Consider the following 17,711-nt stretch of genomic DNA (forward strand, 5'->3'; position numbering starts at 1 on the left):
AATGTAAAACATTTAAAGCTAACCAACACTCTCTCCAAATAATTATAAAATTATAATACTGTTAACATCTGTTCATATAATACAACCTAGAAGGAGAAAAGGACTTTGATTCCTCAGTTGTAGGTATGTAGGTAGATATATATATATACACACACACACACACATACACACAGTGTGTGTGTGTGTGTAATAAACTACTACTGCTGGTGTATGTGCTTATGCATGTTTCAGTTTATCAAACTACCAAGAAATAAGAATGAAATGAAAGAGCTGAAATCTAACGATTCTTCTCTGATTATCAAGTGGTGGCTCTTCATTCACATTAACAATCTAAGTGCTTCTCAACCTAAGTCACCTAAAGATGCGTGGACTTCAATTTCCAGAATTCAGCAATGCTGGCTGAGGGAATTTTGGGAGTTGATGTCCACACATCTTAAAGTGACTGAGATTTAGAAATACTGATCTAAACAAATATTTCCTTAGATACAAAGACAGGAAAAATGCCCCAGTATGATGTCTGCTGAAACAATTGATTATTTCTACTGTTGTAGTTCTTTCTCTAGGGAAACAGTACACACAATCTAAGTCCTTAATTCCATCATCTCAACATTAAACCTGGTTAGTTAACATAGGTAAAGATTTTCCTTGTCCCGTCATTTCTGACTCTGGAGGGTAGTGCTCATCTCCATTTCTTAGCAGAGGAACCCAATGTTGTGCGGAGATTCTTTCCATGCTCATGTGGTCAGCATGACTATACACTGAGGCACATGGAACACTATTACTTTCCCACCAAAGTGGTACTTATTAATCTACTCACATTTGCATGCTTCCAAACTGCTAATTGGGCAGGAGCTGAGGCAAGTAAAAGGAGCTCACCCCATTGCGTGGTGCCCTGGTCTCAAACTCAAGACTTCCAGCTGAAAAGCTCAGGGTCTTTTAACTACTGAGCCAATGGACCCCTTTACTTAACACATGTTGGCTCTAACCTGAAACCACTGATTTCAAGTCATTGGATATTTACATTACATTGCCAGATAGTACTTAGTTTCAGCTTAGCATGTTGGATAAAACTGGCTGCTCTGGTTTATCAGATTCACAGTTGGGTTTGTGCAACCAACTACTATAGTTTATTCAGTAAACTATGTTTAACCAAGCAGTGGCTTAATGATGTGTGAGACTCTAGACCAAAGCAATATTTAATCAAAATATCCCATCAGACTGTATCCCATCTACTGTATCACTGGAAGCTAACTGAGGGCAGATGGTAAAAATGATGGCAAAAATAGTACATACCAGAATGTCTCTTATAAATCAATTTGAAGCAATTATTTGAGTAGATGATTTCAGAGGCAGTGATTGTTTTCCCGCCTTCTATATCCAGTTATTTACTATTTAATACAATTGCCACCCAATTTAAAGCTCAAGTATGAATGAATCTCAATGTGAGCCATAACAAACATATATTTTGTATTCATTTCTACAATATCAATATACTGTATATAAATCATAGTGTCATGACAAATTAAGGATTTTAACAATGCATGTATGGGCCAGGAGGAAGTGTTGTTTAGTTATTAAATAGGTGGGTGCATTTACCATAATGTGCAAGGATGGCATGTCCTAGAACAGGGATCTCCAACCTTGGCCACTTTAAGATTTGTGGTCCACTAGTCTTAAAAGTGGCCAAGGTTGGAGACCCCTGTCCTAGAATCAAATAATTTTTTCTGGTGTCTCTTTTGTAAAGCCTGGCAACTAAGATCCTTTCTTTGCCAGTGACAATAATTCTTTCTTACGCACAGAAGGCTTAACCTAGCTCTGGAGCTCCATCAGAGGGAATTCCAATGCACGAATTCCTCAGACAAGAATCTACCTGGGGAAGGCGTGAAGGGAAACCACAGTCCTTGGATGTAAGGCTCATAATCAGAGAGTATTTTCACATTTGGTTCCTATGTGCTTAAGTTGGGGGTAGGGTAGGGTGCAGGGAGGAGAGAAAGAAAGAGTATATCCAGCTGTTTAGTATTTAATGCAGTTGCAGTCCAACTCAAAGCCCAAGTGTGTATAAACCTCAATGCTAGGTATAACAGTTGAGGACAGGTAGAAGCAAACGTTGGAAGATACTTTCTGGGTTTCTCCATTTAGACCTCCCCTATCAAGGGCAAAAGATTAGGTGGTCCACACATAAAGATCCAGTTAAATTGGTCAGGTACTATTCATGCCTACGCACAGGAATATTCTCAATGAACAGCACCTGCTTGGAGTTAAATAAGAGTCAATGGAAATCAAGGGGGGGGCTTAATTTGCTTCTGGCTACATAGGGTTTCTAGGCTGATCCCTTTTTTTAACTGCCAGTCCTTCTATACTCCCCTTTGAAAGAGGGCTAGCCTTGAAACAGTTCCCTTTCTTGATGGAAAATGAAGATGCTCTTCCAGAAAGGGGCTGCTAACTGGGAAGCCAAGCTGAAGGCCAGGCTTGAGGAAAAAGACCATTTTAACTTCCTCAGATGAAGCAGACATTCAAGACTCACTTGTGGGGCAAGACTGAAGGAAGTCAACTTTTACAGCTAGCTGCTCCTAATAATTTGATTTAATGAATTAATGGATCAATTGCTTTAAATTCCCATCCTAGACAGCTTAAAGAGAAGCGGTGAATCAATCTCTCTTCATATCCCTTTAAGGTAACAGGTAGAACAATGGAAGGCTAACATGACTTTGTCTAGTGGCAAAGACAACGCCTGCACCAATAAGAATGAGACTTTTCTGGATAAGGAGAAGCCATAAGATAACTCACCTACGTTGAGGAAGACTGCTCCTTGAGAAAAGACTAGCAAGATTAAAAGGGATCTTTTGCCCAGCTTCTCTTGAATGTCAGGAATTGCAGAAGATGGGAAGCTCCAAAATTTACTATAAGATTATTAATGAATATTGGGCTCACATGTCTACCTTTTAGGCACTTTTTTAAGAGACACTTGTAACTATGGTCTATTCTACTGGCAAACCAATTACTTGCTTTGGTTACACACTTTCCAGTTTATTTGATTCTTTAATATTAGCATAAATCAAGCCTTGTCATGAAAGGAATTATTCCAGAGAGGGGAAAGGAATTGTGCATGCAATGTGGTATGCTACAAACCTATCAAAACTACATGAAAATTTCCAACAGTACCACTAAGATCATAACTTTGTTTAATGGTCAGCAAGAATAAGTCAACAGTGCTAAAGCTATCAAAAAAAAGCATTGCATTACAGACCATTTCATTTATTTATACTGGAGAATATCAACAACAGAAGTACTATTTTTAAAAGTGATCGTCACATTTGGTATCGCTGTGTTTAAATAACATTTTTTGTGGCACATAAGTTGTTTTTCAGTGAGACTAAGTGGCTTTCCCATTGATAGCCATTTACCTAACTTTGGCAAGATGATGTTCAGTGTTTTTTATCTTAAATTATATCAAATCTGACACTCAGGTGTAGATTCACACTAAGCTTATTGAAATGAGAAAATTAATACATCTTGCAATTCATTTGTACTTGAGCAATAATAAACAGATATGGTAGAAACATTTCCATGAATGCAGGGAGCAAAGTGTTTAAATAATGCACTAAAGAAACATGCTTCATCATATGTCACATGCACACTCAACATTTTTTATAATTAGCTGTGATAATCTAATATGTTCCAGAAATATTCCATCTTTATACTGTATTGGCTGGGAAGAGGAAAAACTGAAAGTAGAAATATTCAGAATTTCTGGTAACTTACTATACTAATTCTGTAATTGGCTTATGCAAAAATAGGTTTCCTTGCTAAATAATTAACAAACTGGGAGCCAGATTTGACTATTAATGTCACTCCATGGAAGACGTTCTCCCCTTCTCCACTAGCCTTGTTAAGCAATTTAACATTAACTATAATTGTTTCTGATTCTTCTTCCAGTCTCCACACCTGCCATTAAGACAGATTTCAGTTCCTGGGTTAAGAGAAATTTCTGCTAGATCTTCAATTGCAATTTGCAGCATGTCAATTAAATGCTTAACAATTGAAAGCTAAAGGACATCACAAATATCCCTTTCATCTGTTGACCAAGGTGCACAGTGAATTATAAAGGCTGCTCATTTAAATACCAGGCATATCAGAATGATAGATCATTAAATAAAAATGAGAAGATTTGGGAATTTCACAGAAAGAGCACCAACTCAAATCTGCAAAAGCACCCAAACCAAGCTCACAAAAACTTCACAGGCAATTAATACAAACTGAAATGTTTTCCCATCCTACTTAAAGAGAGCTTTAATCTGGAAACTGCTATAAAAAAGGAAGCTATATGTGTGCTTTTAAATTAGGGTAGTTTAACTACTGAGTTTTACAGAAAATTGGTTTTTCTGTTAGTGCACACTTTAATTTAAAAACAGGATATTCTGACTATTATACCAAGAACACAGTAAGCATTCCAGGAAAAACAAAGGGGTGGTGAGTTGCTTCCAAAAAGACATCTCTTAGCTCAAGAGGACTCCAAACTTTAAGACTTGTGGACTTCAACTCCCAGAATTCCACAAGTCTTAATGTTGCCAAGTTTGGAGTTCCCTGCCTTAGCTTATACACACACAAATCCACCCCTGTATTCATAAGTCCTGCTGCAAGATGACTACGTATTGAAGGAACTGAACACAGATTCCAATTGAAGAAATAGTAACTTAATCAGCAACAAGACACATCCATCAAAAATAAATACAACATCCAATTGTCCCTAGTGATACAATATCTTTAAACCTACTTAGGGTAAAGTAATTCTTACCCTGTGGGATTGTTGAAGAGAAAAAAAAGCATAGAATTATCATTTTCTAAATGCTTACTTACATATGTACATTATTTTCAGGGAAAGCAATGTTATGCAGAATGAAATAGAAATAGAGAAATTAAAGTCAGCAGGTAAGAAAAAGGAATTATACAACTAGTTTGTAATATCAATATTAATTATCTATCTTCATCTTTCCAAATACTTCAGGTGGAAAAAACACAATTTAAAATATTTTGAAGTCAGATTACAAAAATTAGATTATAGTTTTATCATCTCTTCATTTCAAATCACTATTAGTTGTGCTTTACCTTAGAATCTAACAACTTCAATCAGATTGCAATAACGTTCAAGTACTTTACATCTCATTAATTTATTTCAAACTTTTTTTTCTGAGTGTGTGCTTAGGAAGCTCAACATCCTGAAAGTGCTCTCTCTTAGGGCTATGCACACTTTGAAAATTATTTTGAAGAAATGCACTATTTTGCAGCTCTTGATTAAAATAGACTGACTTTACAGCTTTTACCCTGAACTTTTAAAAAAATGGTGCTGCTCCTTTAAAGAATCCTCTCCTTAAGGCAATGTTTCTCAACCTTAGATGCTTCAAGATGTGTGGACTTCAGCTCCCAGAACTCCCCAGCCAGCATGGTAAAAGCTAAGGAGACTTTTAAAGGAGCAAAACATCTTTTTCAAGCTCATGAAAAGCTTGAAAGAAGTTGGGGTATTTTTTAGTAGTAGTAGCACACCACTGTCCCACCAAGTTCTGAAGCACTTCTTCTACATCATTTTTGAAGCTTACACAGCCTTTACTCTCTCCTAAGTGCTAATCATGTGCTTTTTATTAATATACGAGGGAGAGGTTAAAGGAAATCTCTCCCTTATCCACTCCTCAAGGGTTCAAATGGAGCCCATATGAGGTAGTATGCTGCATAACTGAGATCACTGTGAATTCTGTTTATCTTAATAGAAGAAAGCCTGCTTTCAAATATGATTCCCAGAAGATAGGCTACCCTATTTCCTGAAAGGTAACTAGAAGCCCAAAGTTCACCCTCCAGGTTGATTTTCTGAGACAAGTACATATACAATGAAGTTGCTACATGCAAATAATAGATTGAGTTCAAATGCTGAAAGCCACTAGCTTTGTCATTGAGAGCTTTTTAACATTTGCACTTAACTCATGTTAGAATTGCTTTGTGTTTTGCACATTTTCTATCAAGAAAATATTTCAAAGGAAGGAGCAATACATAGTTGGGTCGCAAAGGGTTGCCTATCATTTATTTGACAACATAGAATTCTTATATATGTGTGTAAGGATTTTGCTCATTATAAACCTCATTGTCAAAGAACTATATGTAAGTCATGAAAAAAACCCTTTCTTTTGTAGAATAAAAGAATATCAGGTTAGCATGTCCCAAAATTGCTTTGCAAAAGGCAACTGGACTTTCCAGATTTTTCTTCAAAAACGTTTCATTTCTCATCCGTTCTTCAGAATTGAAGAAGCTTCTTGGATGAGAAGCAAGTCATTTTCAAAGAAAAACCAAGAAAATCCAGGTGCCTTTGGAAAAACACTTTTGGGGTAACCATAACCTGGATGGTTGAGAATCTCCATAGACATTGGGTCAATATATTATTTGTTAGGAAACAAAATTTACATCTTAATAAGCAATATAAGATTGATGAACATTCTTTAGAAGACATAAAGTTCTGAATGTCCTTCAAAAAAGGACATTTGAATTAAAGACTGGTAGATAATTCCATTCAGAGGCAACAGGAATGTCATCATGAACTTAAGACTTTGGACAGACCTCAAAGGCTCAAAAGTTGTAAGAGGTGAAAGGTAAACTCAATTTTCTTTCTGTCATATGCTTAAAACCATGCACACAAGAAACTGAATATAAACCATTCACTTCTCTAAAAACTAACTTTTATGTTATTGTCCCAGATCTGCAAAATCTCTCAGCTCTGGTGTTGGGCATATGATAAAACCAAAGATCATCAAATTACACAACAGTATAAACGTGGATAGATTTTCTGTATGCTTACATCTTTCCCATCTACAAAAGCTAAACAACAGTGAATTAGTTAATTTCATACCAAACTCTGAAAGATGGGCTCTGACAGTGGGGATATGTGTTTCAATTCTACATTTAAATCTACCTTTAATCTACATTAAAGCAAATCCTGTTTTTATTTATTAGAGCAAATCCTATCTATAAGGGTACAACATGACCTTAAAGAGAGGGCCAGTTTTTGGACAACTTTTAGGGAGAGGGATTAAGCATTTGGCCAATCTTGTCTGACTTTCAAAGCTAAGAGTACTTGGATGGAAAAAAAAACCAAGGAATAAATAAAAGCTATAAATTAGCCTCAAGAAAATTGAGAAATGGCAATTTATGACATGATCTTCTAAAAGTTTCTTGACAACAGAAATCATGTTTGACACAAAGTAGACTTTAGTTAAAAATAAAAAGGATAGTTTAAAGTTTGTATTCACCCCCCCACCCCCAAAAAAAGTATCTTGGAGAAAGGAAGAGCATTGTTATCAATCCGCATCTGGGCCACCAGATTTCAAAATTTGACTGGTTATCTGGGAGAAGATGCCAGAGAGATGCTGAATGGCTATCCATGCTTATGTTACACGTGTTATGACATTTTACACACTTAATGCTTAGCAAAAGGGATTGTACAATTAAATAAAATGTAGAAACCCTGAACACATCTTCAATTAAAACTTTTGATCATAATTTTCCCATCTAATATTACTGAGTATTTAAAAATGTAGAAAATTTCAACAAATTATGTCTTTTTCCAGTTAGAAAGTGGCTGTTTGACCTGTAGTTTTAACTGCCCACAGTACTGGCTTATGATTGTTGCATGCATATCATTCTAGCAATGAAAGATAAAATGTTCCGAATAACTAGTAACATAAAATAATACCATTGTTATATATTAGCTTAATTATTAGTTCAATATTGCAAAGCTTAATCAGCAGTACAGTTCTATGCATCTTTACATAGAAAGTAATTCCAACTGAATTAAATAAAGCTAACTCCCAAACAAAAAGTACAAGATACAGCATAAGCTGTGAAAGCCAGTTTGGTCTACTGGTTAAGGCTAGAAACCAGAGAACTGTGAGTTCCAGTCCCCCCTTAGCCATGAAAGCTGGCTGGGTGACTTTGGGCCAGTCACTCTCTTTCAGCCCAAACTGTCAGGCTCCGGTGACAAACTGGTCAGTCAATTCTTGTCACAACCAGTGGATGGACATTCAACTGATCTGAAAAAAGCACACTTGCAGGAAACTGCCAAGAAGAAATGGGAAATTCCAGCATAAAGATAGTACTTCTTCAAGAAAGTTTTTAAAGTAAGGTATAAACACATATTTCCCAGCTTTGCAGAAACATTACTCTTCGCACAACTTTAAAATCACGTTCTGTTATTCTATAAAATGCATTGTAAATGTGGTGCATATTAATCAATCTGCTTCCCATTTTTATGATTTTGGAATACGTATTGCAGTACATTAACTGCAGCAAGATATGTATGGCTTGATGAGGAATTGTAAGTGGTCAGTTCAAGTATCTTATCATCACATAATCTGTGGTAATTATGCTAGAACCCATGCCACTGATGTAACCTCAAAATACAAGACGTAGTCAGTCTATTCAGCATTTCTTCAGTGCACTAGTCTTTCAATGAAGATTAATGGTTTTAATTATGATTTGTTAATTTAAAATGTCAAGTCAGACTCTTCTTTGCATAAAGCATGATTTGACTGTAACTCTTACGATATGGTTAGTTTTAACCATACTTTATTGAGTACACCTTGTTCCCACATCATCTTAAGCCATAAATCATGGTTTACAGTTGGCTTTACATATCACATAAGACAAACTACTTTATGGCTTAGTGTAATGTATGAACTCAACATGTATTTAATTTTATTTAATCATGATTTGATGCAAAGTCTGAACTGATTCATTATATTCAAATCTCTGTATTAAATTAAATGCTAATATAAAGGGAAAAGAGATATCACAAGACATTGTTTAAGATTAAGCTGATAATTACTAAAGCAGTTATAATTGTAAAAATGTAGCACCACTTTCCAAAGATAACAGAATTGAGAAGTTATGCTTTTCAAACCACAGCTAGACTCTATACATCCAATACATGCCTTTACTACTCTTTCCAGTTCTGTATTAATGTATAAAAATACCAATATTATTCTATATAAACAAGCCACCAATTAGCTCTTTAATTCAGTATCCTCTGCTTAAATTCTACAGGATGCATGCTTCATTTTTAAAAACCATAGACAAGCATTGATTTAGTATCATGAAGATAAATCAAAATTGAGTATAGTACATTTTCCTGTAAAAACATACCCTGCAAACAGTATATAATGTTCTTATTGTTCAATTAAAAAAAAATTATCAGGAAAGATTTAGCTTTTTAAATAGATCATTTGAAATGTTTAGATACTCTGGATATTGTTTGGTTCACAAACAAAAATTTATAGTTTTTATAAACACATCAATGTAAATAGTGCGAGAATTTAGATGCAGTAAGCTACTCTAACTTTAGATTTCACAACACATCTATTTGGCAATGTGGAGGTATATCTAAAAACACACATGTATGATTCATAGAAAATTACCAAGAGATCAACTTCATTATGAAAAAAGCTGTACCATCCGCAATAGTATTATGTTGTACGATAACAATCTTGGAAATAACAGCATTAGATTAATATTGATGACTTTTTGGCTAACACATTAATTGAATCAAAAGAAAATATGGAATGCTTCTGTACATTGATTTTATTGACATAACATAAATGTTAAAGACAATTTCTCTAAAACAATATGGACTCTTTTGTTCTTTTCCAACATAAAGTGCTAAGAAACATGGCAGAAAGGCTGGCGTCTTTTCAAACTTGTTTTAGAACGTAGTGTCAACCCCAATAGGAATGGGACAAATACAGCTTTACAGACCATTGGTGGATTCCAGTTTGGCAGTGTTTTCCTGCTGATCCTCCAAACTGAAATGTGAATCGTTGCAGCAATCTGGTGTTTCACCTTTAACAGCTAAATAGATGATTTTCAACCACTTCTGTTTCAGCTCTTCGTTATCTGCTGCAAAACTGTGCACAGATTTAGACTGAGTCAATTTGAAACTATGCGGGAGGTCAGCACTTCTTGGGGTGTCATCTACAGCATAGCCCAAAAGTGGAATAGTAGCCAAGGCTTTGACATCCTATGGAAACGGAAATGGTCACTTTAAAAAGGCAACATTTGAGAGGAGTCCCCCAAAAGAAGCACTTGTAATTAATTTCCAACAGGAGAAAACCAGTGACAGAGGAAGGAAAAGCTCTCATTCCTATCAAGATTAAAATTAACAGATCTGTTCTGACCCAGCTCTCAAACATGACAAACCCTCTGTAGTTAAATCAATGGCTATTAGGAGCCCCGGCAGCCCCGGCAAAAAGTGTCTCTCTCTCTCTCTCACACACACACACACACAGAGCAGGCTAAGAAGTTTGTCCAGCAGGGAGAATAATAGTTGTCTGCCACACACCTATTCATCTCCATCCCCTGCCTTTTATCCCCAGAACTAGGGTGGAGCTTCACTAGCACTGGTGGCAAGGATCGGCCCATAGATTTCCATTGCTCTCCTCTCCTCTGCCTTCTGCGCATCTATGTGTCGGGCACTGGACCCAGCTTTTCCTCTTCTTCCTCATCAGCCACCTCCAGCCCTGGGGGCTGTTGAATCGCCATCTGAGGGCTGATGGATGGCCCAGACTCCTCCCTCCCTCCCTCCCTCCCTCTCTCTCTCCCTCCCTCCCCCTCTCTCTCTGACAGCTCCATTTCCTCTTCACCCTTGGAGCAGTCAGGTTGCCTTGATGGTGACCCTGACTCCCACGCCTCCTCCTCATCTGATTTGGCTGCTAAGTGAGACAGTTGTTCAGTGAGTTTTGCCCCATTTCACTACTTTTCTTGCCACAGTTGTTAAGTGAATCAACACGATCATTAAGCTAGTAATATGGTTAAGTGAATTTGGCTTCCCGATTGATGATTTCCTTATCAGAAGGTCGCAAAAGGGGATCACATAATTCCAGGACACTACAACTATCATAAATGTGAACCAATTCCCAAGTGCCTGAATTTTGATCACGTGACCATGGGAATGCTGCAATGGTTATAAAGTGTGGAAAATGGTGATAAGTCACTTTTTTTCAGTACGTTGTAACTTTGAACGGTTACTAAATGAATGGTTGTAAGTCAAGGACTACTTGTATCATATATCACCCTCTATAAACAGAAGGTGAGGAGAGATACACAATAGTCATAGCCAGTTCTGATTGTTATTGTGTAAGCTCTTCTTTTACATACAGTGCGGGAAGAATACAATTCAGAAAGAGTAGGAATTACAGTTGCAAAATCATAAATGAAAGGTAAGCAGGATATCATGTAACCCTAAGGCTATGATGGCGAACCTATGGCATTTGTGCCAGCACGCGAACCGCAAGCAAACTTACCTCAATGCGCATGTGAGCGCCTCACAGCTGATTTTCAGCCTGTTTGAGGCCTATTTCAGCCTCCCAGAGGCTTGAGGAAAGCCTTTGCAGGGCAAAAAATAGGCCCTTCGTCACTTCCTATATTTCCGAAAATACCAGAAGTGACGAAACAGGCCCATTTTTCAGCCTGAAAAGGCTCTGGGAGGCTGAAAAAGGCCTCAAACATGCTGAAAATCAGCTGGGAGGTGCAGTGCAGTTAAGGAGGGGTGGGGGGATTGTGCACACATGCACAGGGGGCTGGGGGGCATGCACACTGCCTTCTGGGTGCTAGTACACAAGCACGCACAAGCGCACACAATTTTTGGCACAGGAGCACCACTGCCCTAAGCCATGGGTGTCAAACTCGATTTCATTGAGGGCCACATTAGAGTTGTATTTTACCTCAGGGGGATGGAATGGGCATGGCCAGGGTGGACATGATCAGCTTGACATCACTCAGATCAGGGATGCCTGTGCTGGCTCAAATGCTCTGCCAGTGACAACAGGCTCCCGAGCTCTGTTTATGGCTACGATGGCCTCCTGCAATCCTCTGCCAGTGAAAACACAGCTTGGGAGTGCTGTCCGTGACCCTTGCAAGCTCAGTTTTTAGCTGCAATAGCCCCCTGCAACCCTCTGCCAGCAACAACGAAGCTTGGGAGGGCCACATGCAGCCCTCCCAAACTCTGTTTTTGGTGGCAGTGGCCCTGCGGGCTGGTCCTTCATTGTTTCCAGGGCAGTCCCACAGGCCAAATCTAAGGGCGGATCCAGCCCAGGGGACTTGAGTTTGACACGCCTGCCCTAAGGAGAGAAAAGAATTTCACTATGATCTGGCTTCCATTTGTTTTTACATACCTGTGGAGCGCCATACATATATAAAACAAGGGCTTCATGTTTAGGTATCACACACCAAGCCTTTTGCCATGTTTTAGATTTTTCCAAATACTGTAGAAAACTACATATCACACTATTTCCCGACACTTCTGCTGATTCAATCTGTAGAGATAAAAGGAAGGTGGTTGAAGAATTCTAAAAGATCATTCTAATTGTTCATAAATTCTCACATCATAATTGGTAAGGAATAAAATCATAGCAAATTAAGTAACAAAAATGAAAGAGAACAATCTTACACCCAACTGCTGGCTTGGTATTTTACTATTCATCAAAGAAGCATGACATGGAAGCAATGTAATCTTGCAGAAATAGAATGAAATGGAAGAATTGCTGACCTTTTACAAAACATTTAATAATCAATCAGTTCCAGGGTACATTTTCTTCATTTTAACTCAAAGTGCCATTTAGAAGTCAAAAAGGGAACTTTCATAAAGTAGCTCATAACGAAAGGCTTCCCCCCTACACTTCCCCCCTACACCTCTGGCTTCTTCCAAAGTGCTTCTTAAAAGTAACTATGTCAAATTTCCACAAAGTAAACAAACTACTATGAGTAAGTTTGCCTCTAAACAGCAGTTGGTTTGGGTTTACTGCACCAAAACAATCACTGGATGTAATAAAGAGACTATAATGGGCTTTTAAAAATAGCTGATAGAACAAGCAGCATTGGAAACTTCAACTGAATTGTTAAAACTTAAACTTAAAAGCTTATTTCCTGGATGGAATTGTTTTAGTAAAATCTGCCCATTTCTCCTCAATTTTGTCACTTTTCTTTCTCTCCTTTCTCTTCTTTACCTTTAGCAGTCAAAACTATGTCCACTGAAAATCCAAGAAATACTGTCATTTTCAATACATGAAAAATCACGATTGAGGAACCAAAATTAGCAAGAAGGTGGAGACTTTGCATTTCTGCATACAGTGCTAAATTACAATTCGCACTGTGCACAGCTATTATGACCAACAAAAATGCTGGGATTTAGCTAGTACAAATTAGCTAGGTCAATTCTATGGATGCCATCAGAGGCAGCGTATTGTAAAATGGTTTCTCGGCACACTATAAATGAGCCATGTACAGTTTTCTGCATGCAAACAAACATTTCGCCTTTGGCTAGTTAGTTCTCATCAGTGCCTTCCTTATTGCATGCAATTTTAAAAAGTCCCTCCGCAGCCCATTTTTGCTCCCAGGAGGCTGAGGGAGGCCTACTAGGCCCAAAACAGGGAGTGCGGGGGAGTGCCCCCAGTACTCCCCCCACCCCACCCCGCATGCTCACGTGACCACCCCACGCTCCCCACACCCCCATACATGTGCCCCCCCGCACATGCGCAGCAGAGACCCGAAAACCAGCTGGCTGGTGGGAGGTGCATGCACATGCGCAGTAGAGCTGAGCTGGGGTGGTGGTTTGCATACTTGCAGAGAGGGCTATGCGTGCCACCTGTGGCACGCGTGCCATAAGTTCGCCATCACAGCCCTATACCATTCCAGACAAGTAGATGTCCAGGCTCTTCTTAAAAGCTTTCACTGGTATAGCACCCAAAATTTTTTGAAGGCAAGCTGGTCAATTATTCTCAGTGTTAGACAATTTCTCCTTAGTTCTAGGTCGTTTGCTTGATTAATTTCTATCCACTGCTTCTTGTCTTGCTTTCTAGTGCCCTCAGGTTGATTCCCTCTTCTTTGTGGTAGCTTCTCAAATATTGGAACACTGCTATCATGTCACCGCTAGTCTTTCTTTTCACTAGACTAGACATACCCAGTTCCTATGTTCTATATTGCCTATGTTCCCAGTTCTTTGCATGTTTTGGCCTCCAGCACCCTATCCATCTTTGTTGGTCTTCTCTGCACTTTTTCCAGAGTCTCTATTTTATAATAGGGTGACCAAAACTGGATGCAGTATTACAATATGTGTGATCTTACTTTTAATTTAATAAACCATTTTATTAAAATATTTTAAGTTAATAAAATGGGACAGGCAACAACAAACAAAAGATACAAAGCAATGTAAAATAAGCAATAAACAAGACCCAACACACTTTAATTCTTTAAATTTTATACCTCCAAGATTCCTCTTTTTTTCTTTTCTTCACTATCAGTGCACCCTGTTATAATATGGTAGCAATCTTTACAGACTTTGTTCAGCTTATTGCCATCATACTCAAGATGAGCTTTGTAATCAGAACATTTCCAGCAAACCACCTTAAGAAAAATAAGGAAAAACTGAGTTACTTTGGAACATCAGTTTGCTTCCAAACATCATTTCCAAACACCATTTGCCATGGTGAGAGTTTTAATAAACGATTAATTTATTTCTGAGTATACGAACATGTTCACCAAAGTGTCACTAGACTTGGGCAGTCAGTAGATACAGGTGAAACTCGAAAAATTAGAATATCGTGCAAAAGTTCATTTATTTCAGTAATGCAACTTAAAAGGCGAAACTAATATATAGATAGACTCATTACATGCAAGGCAAGACAGTTCAAGCCGTGATTTGTCATAATTGTGATGATGATGGCTTTCAGCTCATAAAAACCCCAAATCCACAATCTCAGAAAATTAGAATATTACATGCAATCAATAAATCAAGGATTGAACATAAAACAATATCAGACCTCTGAAAAGTATAAGCATGCATATGTACTTGGTACATATGCATGTAACCAATACTTGGTTTGGGCCCCTTTTGCAGCAATTACTGCCTCAATGCAGTATGGCATGGAAGCTATCAGCCTGTGGCGCTGCTGAGGTGTTACGGAAGACCAGGATGCTTCAGTAGCAGCCTTCAGCTCTTCTGCATTGTTCGGTCTCATGTCTCTCATCTTTCTCTTGCCAATTCCCCATAGATTCTCTATGGGGTTCAGGACAGCAGAGTTTGCTGGCCAATCAAGCACAGTAATCCCACGGTCATTGAACCAGGTTTTGGTGCTTTTGGCAGTGTGGGCAGGTGCCAAGTCCTGCTGGAAAATGAAGTCAGCATCTCCATAAAGCTCATCTGCGGAAGGAAGCATGAAGTGCTCCAAAATCTCCTGGTAGACGGCTATGTTGACCCTTGACTTAATGAAACACAGTGGACCAACACCAGCAGATGACATGGCTCCCCAAATCAACACAGACTGTGGAAACTTCACACTGGACTTCAAGCATCTTGCAGTGTGTGCCTCTCCATTCTTCCTCCAGACTCTGGGTCCTTGGTTTCCAAAAGAGATGCAAAAGTTGCTCTCATCAGAAAAGAGGACTTTGGACCACTGAGCAACAGACCAGTTCTGTTTTTCTTTAGCCCAGGTAAGATGCTTCTGACATTGTTTGTTGATCAGAAGCGGCTTGACAAGAGGAATACGACATTTGAAGCCCTTGTCCAGGATCCATCTGTGTGTGGTGGCTCTTGATGCACTGACTCCAGCCTCAGTCTACTCCTTGTGAAAGTCCCCAACACTTTTGAATGGCCTTTTCCTGACAATCCTCTCCAGGCTGCGGTCATCCCTGCTGCTTGTGCACCTTTTTCTTCCATACTTTTCCCTTCCACATAACTCTCTATTAATGTGCTTTGAAACAGCACTTTGGGAACATCCAGCTTCTTTTGCAATTACCTTTTGAGGCTTTCCCTCCTTATGGAGGGTGTCAATGATTGTTTTCTGCACAACTGTCAGGTCAGCAGTCTTTCCCATGATTGTGATTCCTACTGAACCTGACTGAGAGACCATTTAAAGGGTTGGGAACCCTTTGCAGGTGTTATGGCTTAATTAGCTGATTAGAGTGGGCCACTTTGAGCCTAGAATATTGAACCTTTTCACACTATTCTAATTTTTTGAGATTGTGGATTTGGGGTTTTCATGAGCTGTAAGCCATAATCATCTCAATTATGACACATCACGGCTTGAACTATCTTGCTTTGCTTGTAATGAGTCTATCTCATATATTAGTTTCACCTTTTAAGTTGCATTACTGAAAGAAATGAACTTTTGCACAATATTCTAATTTTTCGAGCTTCACCTGTACACTGTATACCAAAAGTGCTGTGCACAAAAAATATGAATATGTAACTTAACATTATGAATTACACAATTAAACATATCTGAAATAAAACTCTTTCAACTAGAGATTAAAATTGGTACCCTGAAAAATACTTCCAAAGATAACCTAAAACCAGCTGAATGATTGCAGACTATTATTAAAGGATAATAATTAGAGATTCCAATAGAGCAGGGGTATCAAACTCACATCATCATAGCAGCATCACAGGACTTTTTTCCCCTTTGCTAAACCGGGCGTGGGCACGGGCGTGGCCAGCACGTGATGAATCTGGCCCATGGGCTGCAAGTTTGACAGCCCTGCAATAGAGGATCAAATAGCCTATGGCAGCTCAGAATAGAGATCTGATAAAGGACACCAGAAACGCAATAAAATGAAATGTAAAATGAATTTAACATTCCAGTTGTTTTAAAGGAACCATTTACAGAAATGTTTCCTGCATTGGCCATAAGGGGGCACAGATTTGGTTCACAAATTCTGACTCTCTGCCATGGCAAGTGTCAGCTGAAACAAAACAGCATTTAAAAGCAATCACCAGATGGAGTTTCTGAACAAGTTTTTGGCAGCTTCAGCAACTGTTAACCAGCAGATGTGGCTTTGTGCTTACATGCCCACAAGCTCGGCAATGATGTCTCCTCCTTGTTAGTGCATTAAATGGCTCTTTGCATTTCATACACATAGTCACTTCATTGTCTCGGATCCATCTTGGGGCTCTCTTCCCGAGCTCAGCAGTCTCCGGGGAAGAAAAATAAATAAATTGTGGAACATTATTAGAGGAAAAGGTAATTAACTCTCTCTTTCTGAAAAGCCAGTGGAATGACAGGATAATCTTAAAACTAAATAACAGGTGTGGATGCTACCATAAACAACAGCTGCATATTTAGGATTGAAAGATATTCAAGATTAGTTTGATGCTTTGCGTTTTCCCTTGCTAGCAATAACCAAGTCCAGTGATGTAGGAAAAGGCAGGGAATGCCAAAGATTAAAATAGCTATACACAAATAAATTCTGCTAGCAATTGCAGGAAAAGAAAAGAGAAATAGATATTTGGACCCTAACTTTCATGGCAGCTGGGCTTCAATCTCATAACCAGGGAAAGATATTCAAATGAGCATAGCCCTCTTTATGTGTGCAAGAAGGGGATGAAGAGAATTTCTGCAAAGATCAGAACAAACAGATTAACCAAAAAGACAGCTATGTTGTATGATAATTAGAAATGAAGTCTAAATTTGAATGCTTTGTATGTTTTGTTTGTTGACTGAATAATGAATAGACTGTAATTATAGTATATATCTCTCTGGCATTTCTTTATTTCTCCCTCTGGAATTATTTCCATTTTTCCTAAAGAAATGCTTCTTTGCCAAATATTAACTATCCTTTGATTTTTTTTTTAATAATTACAATAGAAAAAGGAGTGAGAAATGTTGAGCAGGAAGTCACAGTGTTTT

The 17,711-nt window shown here is 38.3% G+C and overlaps 1 protein-coding gene across 4 annotated transcripts in view; it reads right to left on the bottom strand.

The window, feature by feature from the left end:
• Positions 1-9,598: 9,598 nt before the first annotated feature.
• FGD4 (FYVE, RhoGEF and PH domain containing 4) overlaps positions 9,599-17,711 on the bottom strand; it is a 102,250-nt gene continuing 94,137 nt past the window's right edge. For all 4 annotated transcript variants that reach the window (XM_087934986.1, XM_087934985.1, XM_087934987.1 and 1 more), the window contains exons 14-17: positions 16,871-16,996; positions 14,290-14,430; positions 12,204-12,344; positions 9,599-10,051 (exon numbers count right to left, since the gene is read on the bottom strand). In XM_087934986.1, coding sequence (XP_087791112.1) covers positions 9,782-10,051; positions 12,204-12,344; positions 14,290-14,430; positions 16,871-16,996 — 678 coding nt within the window. In that variant the 3' untranslated portion in view covers positions 9,599-9,781. The remainder of the gene's footprint in view (positions 10,052-12,203; positions 12,345-14,289; positions 14,431-16,870; positions 16,997-17,711) is intronic.

This window comes from Pseudonaja textilis, chromosome 5 (assembly GCF_049901715.1).
Source record: "Pseudonaja textilis isolate UNSWEBS1 chromosome 5, rPseTex1.2, whole genome shotgun sequence".
In the NCBI taxonomy this organism is placed as follows: domain Eukaryota; kingdom Metazoa; phylum Chordata; class Lepidosauria; order Squamata; family Elapidae; genus Pseudonaja; species Pseudonaja textilis.